We start from the raw sequence: 19,222 nt of genomic DNA, 5'->3' as shown, positions 1-19,222 counted from the left end.
CCTGTTAGTCATAGAGTTATACAACACAGAAAAAGGCCATTCGACCCATCATTTCTATGCTGGTCAAAGACAAATCATCAAACTATTCTAATCCCATTTCCCAGAACTTGGACCGTTGCCTTGCATGTCTTGGTATCGCAAATGCACTTCTAAATAAGCAACAAAGAAAATTACAGCACAGGAATAGGCGCCTCAGCCCTCCAAGCCTGCACCGACCATGTTGCCTCACTGAACTAAAACCCCCTACCCTTCTGGGGGTCATATCCCTCTCTTCCCATCCTATTCATGTATTTGTCCAGATGCCCCTTAAAAGTCACTATCGTATCTGCTTCCACTATCTCCCCTGGCAGCGAGTTCCAGGCACCCACCACCCTCTGAGTAAAAGAACTTGCCTCGTACATCTCCTTTAAACCTTGCCCCTCGCACCTTAAACCTATGCTCCCGAGTAATTTGACTCTTCCACCCTGGGAAACTAACTATCCACTCTGTCAATGCCCCTACTAATCTTGTAGACTTCTATCAGATCGCCCCTCAACCTCTGTCTTTCCAGTGAGAACAAACCAAGTTTCTCCAACCTCTCCTCATAGCTAATGCCCTCCATACCAGGCAACATCCTGGTAAATCTTTTCTGTACCCTCTCCAAAGCTGCCACATCTTTCTGGTAGCGTGGCGACCAGAATTGAACACTAGATTTCAAGTGCGGTGTAACTAAGGTTCTATAAAGCTGCAACATGACTTGCCAATTTTTAAACTCAACACCCCAGCCGATGAAGGCAAGCATGCCCTGTGCCTTCTTGACTACTTTCTCCACCTGCATTGCCACTTTCAGTGACCTGTGTACCTGTACACCCAGATCTCTCTGCCTAGCAATACTCTTACGGTTTCTGCCATTTATTGTATATTTCCTGTCTTTATTAGACCTTCCAAAATGCATTACCTCACATTTGTCCAGATTAAACTCCACCTGCCATCTCTCTGCCCAAGTCTCCAACCGATGTATATCCTGCTGTATCCCCTGATGGTCCTCATCACTATCCGCAATTCCACCAACCTTTGTGTCGACCGCAAACTTATCAAACCAGTTACATTTTCCTCCAAATCATTGATATATATTACAAACAGCAAAGGTCCCAGCACTGATCCCTGAGGAACGCCACTGGTCACAGCCCTCCATTCAGAAACGCACTCTTCCACTGCTACCCTCTGTCTTCTTTGACCAAGCCAGTTTTGTATCCATCTTGCCAGCTCACCTCTGATCCCATGCGACTTCACCTTCTGCACAAGTCTGCCATGAGGGACCTTGTCAAAGGCCTTACTGAAGTCCATGTGGACAACATCCACTGCCCTACCCTCATCAACCATCTTCGTCACTTCCTCCAAAAACTCGATCAAGTTAGTGAGACATGACCTCCCCTTCACAAAACCATGTTGCCTCTCACTAATACATCCACTTATTTCCAAGTGGGAGTAAATCCTGTCTCGAAGAATACTGCCCAATAATTTCCCTATCACTGAAGCAAGGCTCACTGGCCTGTAATTACCTGATTATTCTTGCTACCCTTCTTAGACAAAGGAACAACATTGGCTATTCTCCAATCCTCTGGGACCTCCCTGTAAAAAGTCTCACAACACCAGGTTAAAGTCCAACAGGTTTATTTGGTAGCAAAAGCCACTAGCTTTCGGAGCGCTCGCTGCTCCTTCGTCAGGTGAGTGGGAGATGTGTTCACAAACAGGGCATATAAAGACACAAACTCAATTTACAAAATAACGGTTGGAATGCAAGTCTTTACAGGTAATCAAGTCTCAAAGGTACAGACAATGTGAGTGGAGAGAGCGTTAAGCACAGGTTAAAGAGATGTGTATTGTCTCCAGACAGGACAGTTAGTGTGATTTTGCAAGCCCAGGTAAGTCGTGGGGGTTACAGATAGTGTGACATGAACCCAAGATCCCGGTTGAGGCCGTCCTCATGTGTGTGGAACTTACCAAGCATTCTCCAACGCTTGGTAAGCGTTCCCCAAGGCGGCCTTCACGACACACGACAACACAGAGTCGCTGAGCAGAGACTGATAGCCAAGTTCGCACACAAGAGGACTAACTGTCCTGGCTGGAGACAATACATATCTCTTGAACCTGTGCTTAGCCCTCTCTCCACTCACATTGTCTGTACCTTTAAGACTTGATTACCTGTAAAGACTCGCATTCCAACCATTATTTTGTAAATTGTGTCTTTATATGCCCTGTTTGTGAACAGAACTCCCACTTACCTGATGAAGGAGCAGCACTGCGAAAGCTAGTGGCTTTTGTTACCAAATAAACCTGTTGGACTTTAACTTGGTGTTGTGAGACTTATTGTGTTTACCCCAATCCAACACTGGCATCTCCACATTTTGGAAATATATCGCCGTTCCTTCACAGTCGCTGGGTCAAAATCCTGGAATTCCCTCCCTATCAGCAGGGTGGATGTACCTGCACAACATGGACGGCAGTGGGTTCAGGTCCCATACATCACAAAGGTGGACACTCCTGCGCCCCCTACAAACATGGCGATCGCACCCTGCTGCACATTGCCCCTTACAAAGATGCCGGCCGCACATGCGCACTGATAGACATTGCCACCAACAGATTGGCGGCCGTCAGCCCAGGCCCAACACGACAAGTTGCGCCTCCAATTTGGTACCAACAAGGCGCCCGAGAAGTTATTTTCCGAAGTTTGGGTTGAACAACATGTTTACGAAGCCTCTCCACCCACCCGCCACATTCATCGCTCTCCGCGCGCCGCTCTCTACCTTGAACAGATCTCGGCTCCGAGTTAAAACCGTCCGTCCACCGCCATTACCCACACTGCGCATGCTTCAGACCCCTCCCCTATTCACTCTGGTTGGAGGACCAGCCGCTCCTGCTCGGTCCCCCAGCCCCGCCCCCTTTTCCTAGTGGTCCAGAGCTGCCGTCAATCAGTCCCCGGGCATTGTGACGTTGGGCATGCGCAGTGCGGCTCATGTCCAGGGACAGGCGCTTGTTTGTCTGATCTTCAGGCGGGAAGGAGGCGGATAAGCGGAGGCAGCGTTAGGGGCAGTGGGTGGGAGGGGAGGCTCCACACACCCAGTGGAGGCTTCAACACCCCCAATAAGGAACTAGCGGCGCCGCCTCAACACTCAACACAACGGCAGCTGCAGCGCTTTCTCCCGGGGCCAGGCCCCACTGGACAAATGTGGCTTCAGGAAGGAAATGCAGCAATGGGTTTGATTTGATTTATTGTCACATGTACTGGGATACAGTGAAAAGTATCGTTTCTTGCGCGGTATACAGATAAGTCATACTGTTCATAGAGTACATAGGGGAGTAGGAAAGGAGAGAGTGCAGAATATAGTGTTTCAGTTACAGAAAGGGTGAAGAGAAAGATCAGCTTAATATGAGGTAGGTCCATTCAAAAGGAGCAGGCTTTGGAGAGGGTACAGAAAAGATTTACCAGGATGTTGCCTGGTGTGGAGGACATTAGCTATGAGGAGAGGTTGGAGAAACTTGGTTTGTTCTCACTGGAACAACGGAGGTTGAGGGGTGAACTGATAGAATTCTACAAGATTATGAGGGGCGTGGACAGAGTGGATAGTCAGAAGCTTTTTCCCAGGATGGAAGAGTCAATTACTAGGGGGCATAGGTTTAAGGTGTGAGGGGCGAGGTTTAATGGAGATGTTTGAGGCAAGTTTTTTACACAGTCATAGTCATAGAGGTTTACAGCATGGAAACAGGTCCTTTGGCCAACTTGTCCATTAAGAAGTCTCACAACACCAGGTTAAAGTCCAACAGGTTTATTTGGTAGCAAATACCTGGTATTTGCTACCAAATAAACCTGTTGGACTTTAACCTGGTGTTGTGAGACTTCTTACTGTGCTTACCCCAGTCCAACGCTGGCATCTCCACATCACAACTTGTCCATGCCACCCTTTTTTTAAAAACTTCTAAGCTAATCCCAATTGCCCGCATTTGGCCCATATCCCTCTATGCCCATTGTGCCCATGTAACTATCTAAATGCTTTTTAAAAGACAAAATTGTACCGGCCTCTACTCCTAAGTCTGGCAGCTTGTTCCAGACACTCACCACCCTCTGTGTGAAAAAATTGCCCCTCTGGACACTTTTGTATCTCTCCCCTCTCTCCTTAAACCTATGCCCTCTAGTTTTAGACTCCCCTACCTTTGGGGAAAGATATTGACTATCGAGCTGATCTGTGCCCCTCATTGTTTTATAGACCTCTACAAGATCAACCCTCAGCCTCCGACGCTCCAGAGAAAAAAGTCCCAGTCTATCCAGTCTCTCCTTATAACTCAATCCATCAAGTCCTGGTCGCATCCTAGTAAATCTTTTCTGCACTCTTTCTAGTTTAATAATATCCTTTCTATAATAGGGTGACCAGAATTACACACAGTATTCCAAGTGTGGCCTTACCAATGTCTTGTACAACTTCAACAAAACATTCCAACTCCTGTATTCAGTGTTCTGACCGATGAAACCAAGCATGCCGAATCCCTTCTTCACCACTCTGTCCATCTGTGACTCAATTTTCAAGGAGCTATGAACATGTACCCCAAGATCTCTTTGTTCTGTAACTCTCCCCAACGCCCTACCATTAACTGAGTAAGTCCTGCCCTGGTTCAATCTACCAAAATGCATCACCTCGCATTTGTCTAAATTAAACTCCACCCGCAAGTGGTTCTGATGTTACAGAAAAATAACTTGGCAATAATAGTCAATTACAGCAAATCAGAAACCAGGAATGTTTCTAATCCTTCATTGACGGACATATTTGCCAATTAAATCTGAGCTTTTTGCCCTTTCGCATTCGATGAAAAATTGACTGCTGCTAATCCTTTATTTGCATAGCATATCCCCATATCTCGCCTTTGGTATTTGCTATGGAGAAATCTGGTCTTGCTCACCCTCTGATGAAGGCCGAAAAGCAGAATGTTCTGGGGCCTACGTCGGTGAAGATTAGCCTGTTCATGCTGAAATAGCAGACACTGACTCCTTTGAAGGTCTGCAAGCCGATAAACATTTTCACTCGCTGTTGAAGAGAAGGCAGGAAACTTTAATCTGAGCATTTCCACATAGTCAGCCCTGCTTCGTGCATGTGTTAGAGTGGGCCAAGGCTGAGGCAGCTGTCCTATATATATTTATAGAGAGAGAATAGACTAACATTCGAGTCTGGATGACCCTTTGTCAGAACTCTGATGAAGGGCCATCCAGACTTTAAATGTTGGCTCCATTCTCTCTCCACAGATGCTGTCAGACCTGCTGACATTTTCCAGCATTCTCTGTTTTTGTTTCAGATTCCAGCATCCGCAATATTTTGCTTTTATATGTATTTATATATCCAAATGTGCTATGTTAACAAAATGGACAGTTACTAACCGAAGTATAAAGCATTATGTGATTTAGCTGACTTGACCATAATCCTATAGTTATTCAGTCATTAAAGACACAGTCATGGAGCATTAAACTTGCTGAGCAGGGCCCCTTGTATCAACACACAGGCAGCTGCTTTGTGAGACTGCGAGCAGAACAGACAAGTCAGAGATAAGAGTGTCTTGAGAAGAGAGATTCATTGTGAAGGATCAGGGACAGTTGATAAGATGTAGGAATTCTATGATTCTAATGAACATTCTTTCCTCTCTCATTCCCCAACAGCTGTAAATCTCCATCCCACACACTCTCCCTCCATTCTCACTCTGCTGTATCTAATATTCACCCTCCCAATTCTCCTGAAGGTGCTGATTGAGGCTGATTGACAGATCCATGCTCACTGCTTCCTCTCCACCACACACAAATCATAAGAAACAGGAGCTGCAGTTGGCCATTCAGCCCATCGAACTGCCTCAACCATTCATTGAGAATTGGCTGATCTACCGCAGCATCATTTCCCACGCTATCCCCCAGATAGAGAGAGAATAGAGCCAATGTTTCGAGTCTGGAGAGAGGAAAGAATGTTCCATAGAAACTAGAATTGTGTGTTCTGAATTTCTATCCTGCACTGACACTGATGATCTCTGTAAACTTGTTTTACAGGATACTGAAAGAGGAATCACAGGCCGAAATCTCAAACGTCACATCTAGATCTGACAGTCATATTCCTTGGGACCTGAATATTATCGGCCTTTGTATCTTGAAGGAGAAATTGTTGTCTGGGCTGTCAGTTTGAAAAGATTTCAAATGTCAGTGTGACTGGAAAAGCAGCAACACACTGCCACACTAGAGTGAGAGTGTTCCAGTGCCCTGACTAAAGAGCTTTAACCAGTTACACAGCCTGAATAAATATCACACCATTCACAGCGGGGAGAGACTGTACCCGTGTTCTGTGTGTGGACAAGGCTTCAACTGATTGTCCACCCAAGAGAGAGGCAAGGACACCTGCACCATGGAGAAACCATGGAAATGTGCGGACTGTGGGAAGAGATACGGAGCCCCTTCAGAGCTGGAAGTTCATCGGCGCAGCCACACTGGGGAGAAGCCATTCATCTGCTCTCAGTGTGAGAAGGGATTCAGTCAGTTATCCAACCTGCAGAGACACCAGCGAGTTCACACTGGGGAGAGACTGTTCACCTGCTCTCAGTGTGAGAAGGGATTCAGTCAGTTATCTGGCCTGCAGGCACACCAGCGAGTTCACACTGGGGAGAGGCCGTTCACCTGCTCTCAGTGTGGGAAGGGATTCACTGATTTATCCACCCTGCTGACACACCAGCGAGTTCACACTGGGGAGAGACCGTTCACCTGCCCTCAGTGTGGGAAAGGGTTCAGTCGATTATCTAACCTGCAGATGCACCTGCGTGTTCACACTGGGGAGAGGCCGTTCACCTGCTCTCAGTGTGAGAAGGGATTCAGTCAGTTATCCAGCCTGCTGACACACCAGCGAGTTCACACTGGGGAGAGGCCATTCACCTGCTCTCAGTGTGGGAAGGGATTCACTGATTTATCCACCCTGCGTAGACACCAGCGAGTTCACACTGGGGAGAGGCCGTTCACCTGCTCTCAGTGTGGGAAGGGATTCAAAGTTTCATCCCGGCTGCTGAGACACCAAAAAGTTCATGAATGATTCCAGGGGTTGGATTCTGCTGTTATTGTTTCTGCTCTCAATTACACCCAGGACTGCATTTTGTTCATTCTCACAGTTGGTCAATGGGGAGGGGCGGAGGGTTTCTTTCTGCTGGACTGGCCGGTCTCATGACTTTGCCCCCAGTGGGCTGATGCTCTTTGAGCCTCGTTGCGAACACCTGGTTTCAGATTTCACAAGGATCACAGAGTGACAGGGTGTGAGGAAGTTCAGAGAGGGCAATGGACAGCAGGGCGGTGGCCATCTTTATAGGGGGCAATGGGCAACAGGACGCATGTGCAGCCGCCACCTCTATAGGAGGCAGTGGGCATTGATTCCAGAAGTTAGTTCCTGGCCTCCAGAATTGGTCCCTTTCCATTAAGCCACAGAAACATTGAATTATTGCACTCCAGAAAATGACTAACCAGTCACGCATGTGCTGGTTCTCTGCAAGGAAATCAGCTCATCCCACTACCCTGTCTTTTCACTAACAAGACCAACAGAAAATATTTCCCATCTCCAATTACCTGTGGAGAAGATTATGTTTTATCTTCTTGATCAGCTGCAGTCCATGTGGTGAAGGTGCTCCCCTTTAGGTCAAGAGTTACAGGCTATTCACCCAGTGATGAAGAAGGGACAGTGATACATCTCCAAATCAATAATTACAATGTGTATTTATACAGCATCTTTCATGTACTGGAACTTCTGAGGCATTTCTCAGGTGTGATATAAAGCAACATTTGACATAGAGTCATGTGAGCAGACATGAGGGTGGATGGGTAAAGGCTTGGTTAAAGAGGTAGTTTTAATGAGTATCTTAAAGGGGGGAAGGATGATAGAGAGGGGGAGCAGTTTAGGGGGAAATTCCAAAGATTATGGCCTTGGTAACTGGGAGTGCGGACACGTATGATGGAGTGATTAAAACTGTGAATGCTGAGGAAGCCGGAATGAAAGGAATGCAGAGATATTGGAGGGTTGTGAGGCGAGAGGAGATTACAGAGATAGGGAGGGGTGAAACCATGGAGGGACTTGAGAACAAGGATGAGAAATTTAAAATGTTGATTCGTAAACAGGAGCCTTTGTAGCACAGGGGTGATGGGTGAACAAGATCTGGAATGAGTAAACACGTGGGCAGCAGAATTGTGATGACCTCAAGTTAATAGACAGGTTGAGTGAGGGAGACCGGCCAGGGGTGTGTTAGAATTATTAAGTCTAATGGTAACAAGCACTCAGATCCTGCATGGATCAGCTGGCCGGGGTATTCGCAGACATCATCAACCTCTCTTTACAACAATCTGAGGTCCCTATCTGCTTCAAGAAGATGACCATCATCCCGGTACCAAAGAAAAGCCAAGCAGCGTGCCTTAATGACTTCCATCCGGTGGGTCTAACATCCATCATTATGAAGTGCTTCGAAAGGTTAGTCATGGCACGAATCAATTCCAGCCTCTCGGACTGCCTGGATCCAATACAGTTCGCCTACCGCCCAACAAGTCCACAGCAGACGCCAATTCCTTGGCCCTGCACTCAACCATGGAACACCTAGATTACAAAGACACCTATGTCAGACTCCTATTTATTGACTACAGTTCAGCCTTCAACATCATTATCCCCACGAAACTCATCTCCAAACTCCGTGGCCTGGGCTTGGCACCTTCCTCTGCAACTGGATCCTGAACTTCCTAACCAACAGACCACAATCAGTAAGGATAGGCAACAACACCTCCTCCATGATCATCCTCAACACCGATGCCCCACAAGGCTGTGTTCTCAGCCCTTACTATACTCCTTATACACCTATGATTGTGTGGCCAAATTTCCCTCCAACTCGATTTTCAAGTTTGCTGGTGACACCACCGTAGTGGGTCGGATCTCCAACAATGACGAGACAGAGTACAGGAATGAGATAGAGAATCTGGTGAAATGGTGCGGCAACAATAATCTCTCCCTCAATGTCAACAAAATGAAGGAGATTGCCATCGACTTAAGGAAACATAGTGGAGAACGTGTCCTGTCTACATCAACGGGGATGAAGTAGAAATGGTCGAAAGCTTCATGTTTTTAGGTGCCCAGATCATTAACAACCTGTCCTGGTCCCCCCAAGCCAACACTATAGTTAAGAAAGCCCACCAACGCCTCTACTTTCTCAGAAGACTAAGGAAAACCTCACGGGATCCAGGGTGAGGTAGCTAAATGGATACAAAATTGGCTTGATGACAGAAACCAGAGGGTGGTTGTAAAGGGCTGTTTTTCAAACTGGAGACCTGTGACCAGCGGAGTGCCTCAAGTACCGGTGCTGGGTCCACTGTTATTTGTCATTTATATTAATGATTTGGATGAGAATATAGGAGGCGTGGTTTGTAAGTTTGCAGATGACACCAAGATTGGTGGCATAGTGGACAGTGAAGAAGGTTATCTCGGATTGCAACGGGATCTTGATCAATTAGGTCAGTGAGCTGACGAATGGCAGATGGAGTTTAATTTAGATAAATGCGAGGTATTGAATTTTGGTCGATTGAACCAGGGCAGGACTTACTCAGTTAATGGTAGGCCATTGGGGAGAGTTACAGAACAAAGAGATCCAGAGGTACAGATTCATAGCTCATTGACAGTGGAGTCACAGGAGGACAGAGTGGTGAAGAAGGCATTCGGCATGCTTGGTTTCATTGGTCAGAACATTGAATACAGGAGTTGTTGAAGTTGGACACGACATTGGTAAGGCCACACTTGGAATACTGTGTTCAGTTCTGGTCACCCTATTATAGAAAGAATATTATTAAACTAGAAGATTGCAGAAGAGATTTACTGGGATGCTCCCGGGACTTGATGGTTTGAGTTATAAGGAGAGGCTGGATAGACTGGGACTTTTTTTCTCTGGAGCATAGAAGACTGAGGGGTGATTTTATAGAGGTCTATAAAATAATGAGAGGCATCAATCAGCTGGATAGTCAATATCTTTTCCCAAAGGTAGGGGAGTCTAAAACTAGACGGCATAGGTTTAAGGTGAGAGGGGAGAGATACAAAAGGATCTAGAGGGGCAAAGTGTCTGGAACAAGCTGCCAGAGGTAGTAGTAGAGGTGGGTACAATTTTGTCTTTTAAAAAACGTTTAGACGGTTACATGGGTAAGATGGGTACAGAGGGATATGGGCCAAATGCGGGCAATTGGGACTAGCTTGGGGGTTTTAAAAAAAAGCGCAGCATGAACAAGTTGGGCCTCAGGGCCTGTTTCCTTGCTGTAAACCTCTATGACTCTATGAAATTTGGCATGTTAGCTATGACTCTCTCCAACTTTTACAGAAGCACCATAGAAAGCATTAGCATCAGCTTGACATGGCTCCTGCTCTGCCCAAGACCGCAAAGAACTACAGAAGGTCGTGAATGTAGCCCAATCCATCACTCAAACCAGCCTCCCATCCATTGACTCTGTCTACATTTCCTGCTGCCTTGCTAAAGCAGCCGGCATAATCAAGGACCCCACGCACCCCGGACATTCTGTCTTTCACCTTCTTACGTCAGGAAAAAGATACAAAAGTCTGAGGTCACGTACCAACCGACTCGAGGACAGCTTCTTCCCTCCTGCCATCAGACTTTTGAATGGACCTACGTTGCATTAAGTTGATCTTTCTTTCCACCCTAGCTATAACTAGCACTACAGTCTCGTTTCCTTCTCTATGAACGGTATGCTTTGTCTGTATAGCACACAGGAAACAATACTTTTCACTGTATGTTAATACATGTGACAATAATAAATGAAATCAAAACAAAGGAATGGGTGACGGTTTCAGCAGCAGATGAACTGAGAGGAGACTGGAGTTGGGTGATGTTACTGAGGTGGAACTGGTCTTGGTAATGATGCGGATTTGTGGTCAGATTCTCAGGTTGGGTGAAATATTTTGCTATGGTTGTGGATCAGTCTCGGACAGTTTCCGAGGAGAGGGATGGAGTCAGTGGGTGGAATTTGTAGCAGAGAGCGGTGACAATAACTGCAGTTTTCCCAGGATTAAAATGGAGGAAAATTCTAGCCCAGAGCTGGAGAGATCTTTCAGGGAATCAAAGGATTCGGGGAGGGGGTGGGAAATTGGCGCTAAAACCAGCTCAATTTCACAACCTGCCTTTCTGTTTTTGAGAGTTCTCTCTCACTCCCTTTTTTCTGTTTTAAATCAGTTTCACAGGGCGTTAGAAGGGGAAGATTTGCAGTCAGGGAAACTGAAACCAAACATCACATCAGGATCTGAATATCATCGGGTTTTTAACATGCAAGAAAACAGCAACGTTCACAGTGTAGATAAACCGTGGAAATCTGGGGACTGTGAGCAGGGATTCAGATCCCCGTCTGAGCTGGAAACTCATCAGCCCTGTCACACTGGGGAAAGACCATTCACCTGCCCTGAGTGTGGGAAGGGATTCACTTGGTCATCCAACCTGTTGAGGCACCAGCGAGTTCATAATGGGCAGAAGCCATTCACCTGTCCCGAGTGTGGGAAGGGATTCACTCGATCATCTGGGCTGCAACAACACCACCGAGTTCACACTGGGGAGAGGCCATTCACCTGCTCCAAGTGTGGGAAGGGATTTACTGATTCATCCACTCTGCTGAAACATCAGCAAGTTCACACTGATGAGAGACCATTTAAATGCTTGGACTGTGGGAAGTGCTATAAAAGTTCTCAGAACCTAATGCGACATCAGCTTGTTCACACTGACGAGAGACCCTTCAGATGCTCTCACTGTGAGACTGGGTTCAGACAATCATCTGAACTCACTGCACATCAGCGAATTCACACTGGGGAGAAGCCGTTCATCTGTTTCAAATGTGGGAAGAGATTCACTCGATCATCAGGGCTTCGACAACACCATCGAGTTCACACAGGGGAGAGAACATTCACCTGCTCCAAATGTGGGAAGGGATTCAGCGATTCGTCCACTCTGCTGAAACACCAGCAAGTTCACACTGACGAGAGACCTTTTAAATGTGCTGACTGTGAGAAATGCTATAAAGGTTCCGTGGACCTGATGCGCCATCAGCTTGTTCACACTGACGAGAGACCGTTCAGGTGCTCTCACTGCGGGACTGGGTTCAGACAATTATGTCAACTGACTGCACACCAGCGGGTTCACACTGGGGAGAAGCCGTTCATCTGTTTGCAGTGTGAGAAAGGATTCATTCAATCAGCCACCCTGCAGAGACACCAGCGAATTCACACTGGGGAGAGACCATTCACCTGCTTCGTGTGTCGGAAGAGATTCACTCGCTCATCCACCCTGATGAGTCACCAGCGAGTTCACAAATAATCAGTGACTGGATTTTACTGTAAATCACATCCAGGAATGAATTATGTTCATTGACGTCCATTTTTTTAAACGGGTGAAGTGAGTGGTAATTACAAAAGGAGACAGAATGTCTGTGTGAATTTAAACTGAGAGGATTTTTTATGCATTTGTGGGACATGGGCGTCACTGCATGGCCGGCATTTATTGCCCATCCCCAGTTACCATCGAACTGAGTGGCTCACTGGGCCATTTCAGAGGGCAGTTGACAGTCAACCACATTGCTGTGCCTCTGGAGTCACATGTAGGCCAGACAGGTAAGGACAGCAGATTTCCTTCCCCAAATGGACATTCAGGTCGTGCCTTACAAATTTGGTGGAGTTTTTTGAGGAAGTGACAAAAACGGTTGATGAAGGAAGGGCCGTGGATGTTGTCTATATGGATTTCAGTAAGGCATTTGACAAAGTCCCACATGGCAGGTTGGTTAAGAAGGTTAAGGCTCATGGGATACAAGGAGAAGTGGCTAGATGGGTGGAGAACTGGCTTGGCCACAGGAGACAGAGGGTAGTGGTCGAAGGGTCTTTTTCCGGCTGGAGGTCTGTGACCAGTGGTGTTCCGCAGGGCTCTGTACTGGGACCTCTGCTATTTGTGATATATATAAATGATTTGGAAGAAGGTGTAACTGGTGTAATCAGCAAGCTTGCGGATGACACGAAGATGGCTGGAATTGCGGATAGCGAAGAGCATTGTCGGGCAATACAGCAGGATATAGATAGGCTGGAAAATTGGGCGGAGAGGTGGCAGATGGAGTTTAATCCGGATAAATGCGAAGTGATGCATTTTGGAAGAAACAATGTAGGGAGGAGTTATACAATAAATGGCAGAGTCATCAGGAGTATAGAAACACAGAGGGACCTAGGTGTGCAAGTCCACAAATCCTTGAAGGTGGCAACACAGGTGGAGAAGGTGGTGAAGAAGGCATATGGTATGCTTGGCTTTATAGGACGGGGTATAGAGTATAAAAGCTGGAGTCTGATGATGCAGCTGTATAGAACGCTGGTTAGGCCACATTTGGAGTACTGCGTCCAGTTCTGGTCGCCGCACTACCAGAAGGACGTGGAGGCATTGGAGAGAGTGCAGAGAAGGTTTACCAGGATGTTGCCTGGTATGGAGGGTCTTAGCTATGAGGAGAGATTGGGTAGACTGGGGTTGTTCTCCTTGGAAAGACGGAGAATGAGGGGAGATCTAATAGAGGTATACAAGATTATGAAGGGTATAGATAGGATGAACAGTGGGAAGCTTTTTCCCAGATCAGAAGCTTTTTCCCAGGTCGGAGGTGACGATCACGAGGGGTCACGGGCTCAAGCTGAGAGGGGCGAAGTATAACTCAGACATCAGAGGACGTTTTTTACACAGAGGGTGGTGGGGGCCTGGAATGCGCTGCCAAGTAGGGTGGTGGAGGCAGGCACGCTGACATCGTTTAAGACTTACTTGGATAGTCACATGAGCAGCCTGGGAATGGAGGGATACAAACGATTGGTCTAGTTGGACCAAGGAGCGGCACAGGCTTGGAGGGCCGAAGGGCCTGTTTCCTGTGCTGTACTGTTCTTTGTTCTTGTTCTTTGTTCATGGGGTGGCACAGTGGTTAACACTGTTGCCTCATAGCGCCAGGGACCCGGGTTCAATTCCCAGCTTGGGTCACTGTCTGTGTTGAGTTTGCATGTTCTCTGCATGTCTGCGTGGGTTTCCTCCGGGTGCTCCGGTTTCCTCCCACAGTCGGAAAGACATGCTGGTCCGGTGCATTGACTCGAACAAATGCCGGAGTGTGGCAACCAGGGGACTTTCACAGTAACTTCACTGCACTGTTAACGTGAGCCTACTTGTGACTAATAAATAAACTTTACTTTTTGCTTTACTGAACCAAATGGTTTTTTTCTGACAATTGACAATGGTTTCATGGTCAGCAGTAGATTCTTAATTCTGATTTTTTTTATTGAATTCAATTATTTTTATTGAATTAAATGTACGAGGCAAGTTTTTTTTTTACAAAGAGTGGCAGGTGCCTGGAACTCGCTGCTGGGGGAGGTAGTGGAAGCAGATATGATAGTGACTTTTAAGGGACACCTGGACAAATGCATGAATAAAATGGGAATAGAGGGATATGGTCCCCGGAGGCCTTTTTAGTTCAGACGGGCAGCATAATCAGTGCAGGCTTGGAGGGCCAAAGAGCCTGTTCCTGTGCTATAATTTTCTTTTTTCTTGTTCTTTGTTCAAATTACACCACTTGCTGTGGTGGGATTTGAACCCGGTCCCCAGAACATTAGCTGAGCTTATGGATTAAGTCCAGGGATAATACCATTGGGCCACCACCTTCCATCTGGAACAAAACTTTTCACTACTAAGGCTCTGCTGTGATGTAATAGTCTTCATGACATCATCACAGCAGGACTGGATGACATCATCAGAGTCCATTGTTTCTGAATGATCCACATCAATAACAACAGGAAATACTCATCAAGCTGAGCACATTATCTAGGCTGACACTGCAGTCTGACATTGAGGGACTGCTGCACTCTGACACACACTGTCCTTCACATGGAGCTTGTGGAGCTCTGGCCACAATCTTCCAATCTTCCTTATAGAGTAGTGGTGACAAAGGACAGAGAATGTAAATGTTACATCCCTGTTCAAAAACACAGCAATTACAGAACAATCAGCTTAACATCAGCGGTGGGGAAAAGCCAATAATCTGGGAAACGACCAACTGACACTTGGAAAAGTATGGATTATAATTTCCAGTATTTTCTATTTTTAATACTGAAAACTTCCCTGGATCTCAAGGCTGGGAGAGACACTGAAAGGTATAGGGAGCTGGGACTTGTCCATGATAAGAAACAATACTTTTCACTTTATGCGAATACATGTGACAACAATAAATAATTTTTTTAAATGAGTGTAATTGAAGGTCTGAGACTGAAATAATCTAGAGTTAGAAAGGAGAAAAGAACAGGACATCAATTAATCTCTTATCCTGGAGAAATCAAGGATTTAACACACCGTGTGTTTGAAACAAAGCTGATTTATTTAACAGATGTCAGAATATTAAGTTCCAGGTCAGTTAGAGATTAACATCCGAAGAAATAAATGTTAATTGTCTGATTGAAGATGGTCGAGAGGAGATTGATAGAGGTATTCAAGATCCTGAGGAATTGGGCAGGTGAAATAGTGAGAAAATGTTCCCACCAAGAGAACATCAAGAACTCGAGGGCACAGACCTACCTTAATGGGGAAAACAGAGTCAAAGTGATGTGAGGAAAATTATTTTCACCTCGTGAGTGGTTGGAGTCTGGAATAAACTTCCTGTGAGAGCAGTGGAGGCAGGTTTGATCAAGGTACTCAAAAGAGAATTGGATTGTTATCTGAAAAGAAAGAGTGTGCAAGGTTACTGGGGTATGGCAGGGGAATGGGATAAGGCTCTTTCAGTGAGCAAGTGCAGACTTGATGGGCTGAATGGCCTCTTTCTGTACTGTGAAGAATCTGTGATGAGAGTTCCTGAATGATGGGGAAAGATCACAGACAGTGGTTCTTAAAGGGAAACTGCAACCCCAAAAACACAATCTGCTCTAGATCGAGAATATTAACCTGCAGCCCACTTACAGGGATTATTAACATCAGCAGAAACAAACCTCAAATGTCAGAATGAATGTGGCTCACTCCTGGATGTGATTAACAGCAGCAAGTAGAGCAGAATCCACTCCCTGCACTCACTTGTGAAGTCGCTGGTGTGTTACCAGGTGGGAGGAGGTAGTGAATCCCTTCCCACACTCTGAGCAGGTGAATGGTCTCTCCCCAGTGTGAAGTCGCTGATGTGCTTTGAGGCTGGATGAATGTCTGAAGCTCTTTCCACAGTCAGTGCAGCTGAACGGCCTCTCCTCAGTGTGAACTCTCTGGTGTGTCACGAGGTTGGATGAATTAATGAATCGCTTCCCACACACGGAGCAGGTGAATGGCCTCTCTCCAGTGTGAACTCTCCTGTGTAACTGTAGGTTATACATCTGGACGAATCCCTTCCCACACACACAGCAAGTGTACGGTCTCTCTCCGTGTGAACTCGCTGGTGTAATGTTAGGCAGGATGATTGAGTAAATTCCTTCCAACACACGGGGCAGGTGAAGGGTCTCTCCCCAGTGTGGGTGCGTCGATGAGTTTCCAGTTTGGATGGGCAAGTGAATGCTTTCCCACAGTCCCCACATATCCACGGTTTTCCTATCGTGTCAATATCATCATGTCTCTCCATATTGGGTGATTAGTTGAAGCCTCGTCCACACAAAGAACACATGCACAGATTCACATTGCTGTGAATGGTGTGATGTTTTTTCAGGATGTGTAACTGGTTAAAGCTCTTTCCACAGTCAGTTCACTGGAAAACTCTCACTCGGGTGTGTCCCTCTCTCGGTGCTTTTCCAATCACACTGAAGTTTGAAATCTTTTCCCGCACTCCACATTCAAAGGCTGATGGTGTTCAGGTGCTGGTGAATTGAGCAACTGTTAAATCTTGGTGTGAAACTTGATTCCATTTTGCGGACTGTAAATTTTCCCCTTCAAATATCCTGCAAAAGGAGTTTACAAAACTACTGTCAGTCCAGGATAGAAATTCTGATCAGACAAGTCTAATTTCTAAGGAACAACTTTTCTGCTCTGGTTTCCCAAAACAGTAAATCTATGTCCCACACACTCTCCCTCCTCCCTGAGCTGAGGGCGGCACGGTGGGACAGTGGTTAGCACTACTGCCTCACAGCACCAGGAACCCGAGTTTGATTCCCAGCTTGGTTCACTGTCTGTGTGGAGTTTGCACGTTCTCCCTGTGTCTGCATGAGTTTCCTCCGGGTGCACCAGTTTCCTCCCACTGTCCAAACAGGTGCGGATTAAGTAGATTGGCAATGCTAAATTAACCCTGAGTGTTTGTGTGTGGGTGGGGTGGGGGGGGGGGGGGGGTCTAGCTAGGATAAATGCATGGGGTAACGGTGATAGGGCCTGGGTGGGATTGTGGTCAATGCAGATTCGATGGGCCCAATGGCCTCCTTCTGCACTGTGGGATTCTATGAGATCCAAATGAAATGTTGCATATTTTTCATGCATCCTTACAACTAATTGATACAAATCACTCCAAGGCCTGTTCCTCCCCATCTCTGGAATCACCTCTAGCACTGCTCTGATTCTGGCTTCCTACACATTCCATTTTTTAATCACTCCACCATTAGTGACTAGACCTTCACTGCACAAGGATTCCTACCATGCAGAAGGAAACCATTTGGCCCATCAAGTCTGGACCAACTCTGAATATTTTACCCCTGATCTACACCTCTAACCCACCTTACCTGCACATCTTTGTACACGAAGGGGCAATATAGCATGGCCAATTCCCCTAAGCATCACATCTTTGGACGGTGGGAGAAAACCAGAGCATCCAGAGGAAACCCACAGTCAGAGGGATAACGTGCAAACTCTGCACAGTGACCCAAGGCTGGAATTGAACCTGAGTTCCTGGAGCTGTGAGGCAGCAGTGCTAACCACCCTGATATTAATGGTGTTATATAAATAGAAGTTGTTGTTGGCTGTAACCCTAACTTCCGGTTTTACAACAACACATTGATTTTATAACAAACTGTCTGATTTTTTTTGTCTCCAGTGGGTTATTCATTTGGTTTCACCCTCAAGAAGTATGGTGGCTGCGCATGCGTTATTCCAATTTACCTCAACAAAGATGGCGGATGCGCATGCGCTTTGCAATCCGTGGTTCCCTATAGAGATGGCGGATGTCTGAAGCCTTCGGAAGGCCCGAGGAATTTGCTTCGCAAATTGAGGGTTTGTGGCCGACACCGGGTGTTTATAAAGCCTCACCATCCACCCGCCAACTCCATTTATGTTTCCGGTTTTATTTCGGGCTCTGGATCTTTGTAAAAATCTCCATTTAAAACGCTCGAGCTCCTGACCGTCTGCCGCAGGCAGTGCGCATGCTCCAGCTCCCAAACCAGGATGGGGCCGTTAACCTGGGCCTGTTCCCGGGAGGGAGGGAGAAGCCCCGCAGCTGCAAACCAGGGAGCTGACAATGATTCTGAAGGGTTTGCGGATCCACAAAGTGTTTCCAAATCCTCCCAGCCACCGCCTAACGCTGACTCCGCTTCTCCGGGACAAACAAGCGCCAAGGACAGCAATGACACTGCGCATGCTCCACATCACAATAACCGGGCACTGATTGACGGCAGCTCCGGACCAATAGGAAGAGGGGGCGGGGCTGGAGGACGGACCAGAAGCGGTTGATCCTCCAACCAATCGGAGTGAATGAGGGGCGGGGCTGGAGGACGGAGCGGGAGCGGCTGGTCCTCCAACCAATCGGAGTGAATGAGGGGCGGGCCCAGGCTGGGAGTGGAGCATGCGCAAAGATGATAAGGCGCTGGGGAGCCTGGAAACGCACTGCGCAGGTGTGGTGAGCACAGTAAGAAGTCACAACACCAGGTTCACATCTAACAGGTTTATTTGGAATCAGGAGCTTTCGGAGCTCCGCCCCTTCATCAGGTGACTCACCCAGTCCAACACCGGCATCTCCACATCAGGTGGTGTGGGTGCGCGCTCTGAGCATGCTCAGTGTCAGTCATGGTGTTGGGAAGTGTTCGGGAGGAGATTGTGAGCACAGGGTGGGAATGGAAACAGCACCAACTTCTGGCCCAGGAAACAGGCCCTGGCTTTACCGCAGGGACTGCAGGCGGCTGGACATTAGGGAGGATTTGGAAACAATTTGTGGATCCGCAAACCCTTCAGAATCATTGTCAGCTCCCTGGTTTGCAGCTGCGGGGCTTCTCCCTCCCGGGAACAG

At 47.0% G+C, this 19,222-nt stretch overlaps 2 protein-coding genes across 5 annotated transcripts in view; one reads left to right on the top strand and one right to left on the bottom strand.

The window, feature by feature from the left end:
* LOC144485604 (uncharacterized) overlaps positions 1-19,222 on the top strand; it is a 158,567-nt gene that overhangs the window by 121,719 nt on the left and 17,626 nt on the right. Inside the window, exons 4-6 of the mRNA XM_078203703.1 lie at positions 6,612-7,070; positions 11,434-12,202; positions 18,038-18,213. Of these exons, the coding sequence (XP_078059829.1) occupies positions 6,612-7,070; positions 11,434-12,202; positions 18,038-18,213 (1,404 nt within the window). The remainder of the gene's footprint in view (positions 1-6,611; positions 7,071-11,433; positions 12,203-18,037; positions 18,214-19,222) is intronic.
* Positions 13,824-18,561, bottom strand: LOC144485633 (uncharacterized). Of its 4 annotated transcripts, XR_013496180.1 has the most exons (3): positions 18,103-18,561; positions 16,035-16,958; positions 13,824-15,767 (listed from the first exon to the last, which is right to left on the bottom strand). XR_013496180.1 is itself a non-coding variant. In XM_078203734.1 (2 exons), the coding sequence occupies exon 2, from the start codon at positions 16,599-16,601 to the stop codon at positions 16,113-16,115; it is 489 nt and encodes a 162-aa protein (XP_078059860.1). In that variant the 5' UTR covers positions 16,602-16,958; positions 18,103-18,561; the 3' UTR covers positions 13,824-16,112. The 4 variants fall into 4 exon arrangements, 3 of the variants coding, with proteins under 3 accessions (XP_078059860.1, XP_078059862.1, XP_078059861.1); XM_078203734.1 differs by having other exon boundaries at positions 13,824-16,958; XM_078203736.1 differs by having other exon boundaries at positions 13,824-16,958; positions 18,250-18,561.

The sequence above is a fragment of the Mustelus asterias genome, unplaced genomic scaffold (genome assembly GCF_964213995.1).
Source record: "Mustelus asterias unplaced genomic scaffold, sMusAst1.hap1.1 HAP1_SCAFFOLD_201, whole genome shotgun sequence".
NCBI lineage: Eukaryota > Metazoa > Chordata > Chondrichthyes > Carcharhiniformes > Triakidae > Mustelus > Mustelus asterias.
The sequence above is the reverse complement of the archived record's forward strand: the minus strand, read 5'-3'. Positions and strand labels throughout refer to the sequence as shown.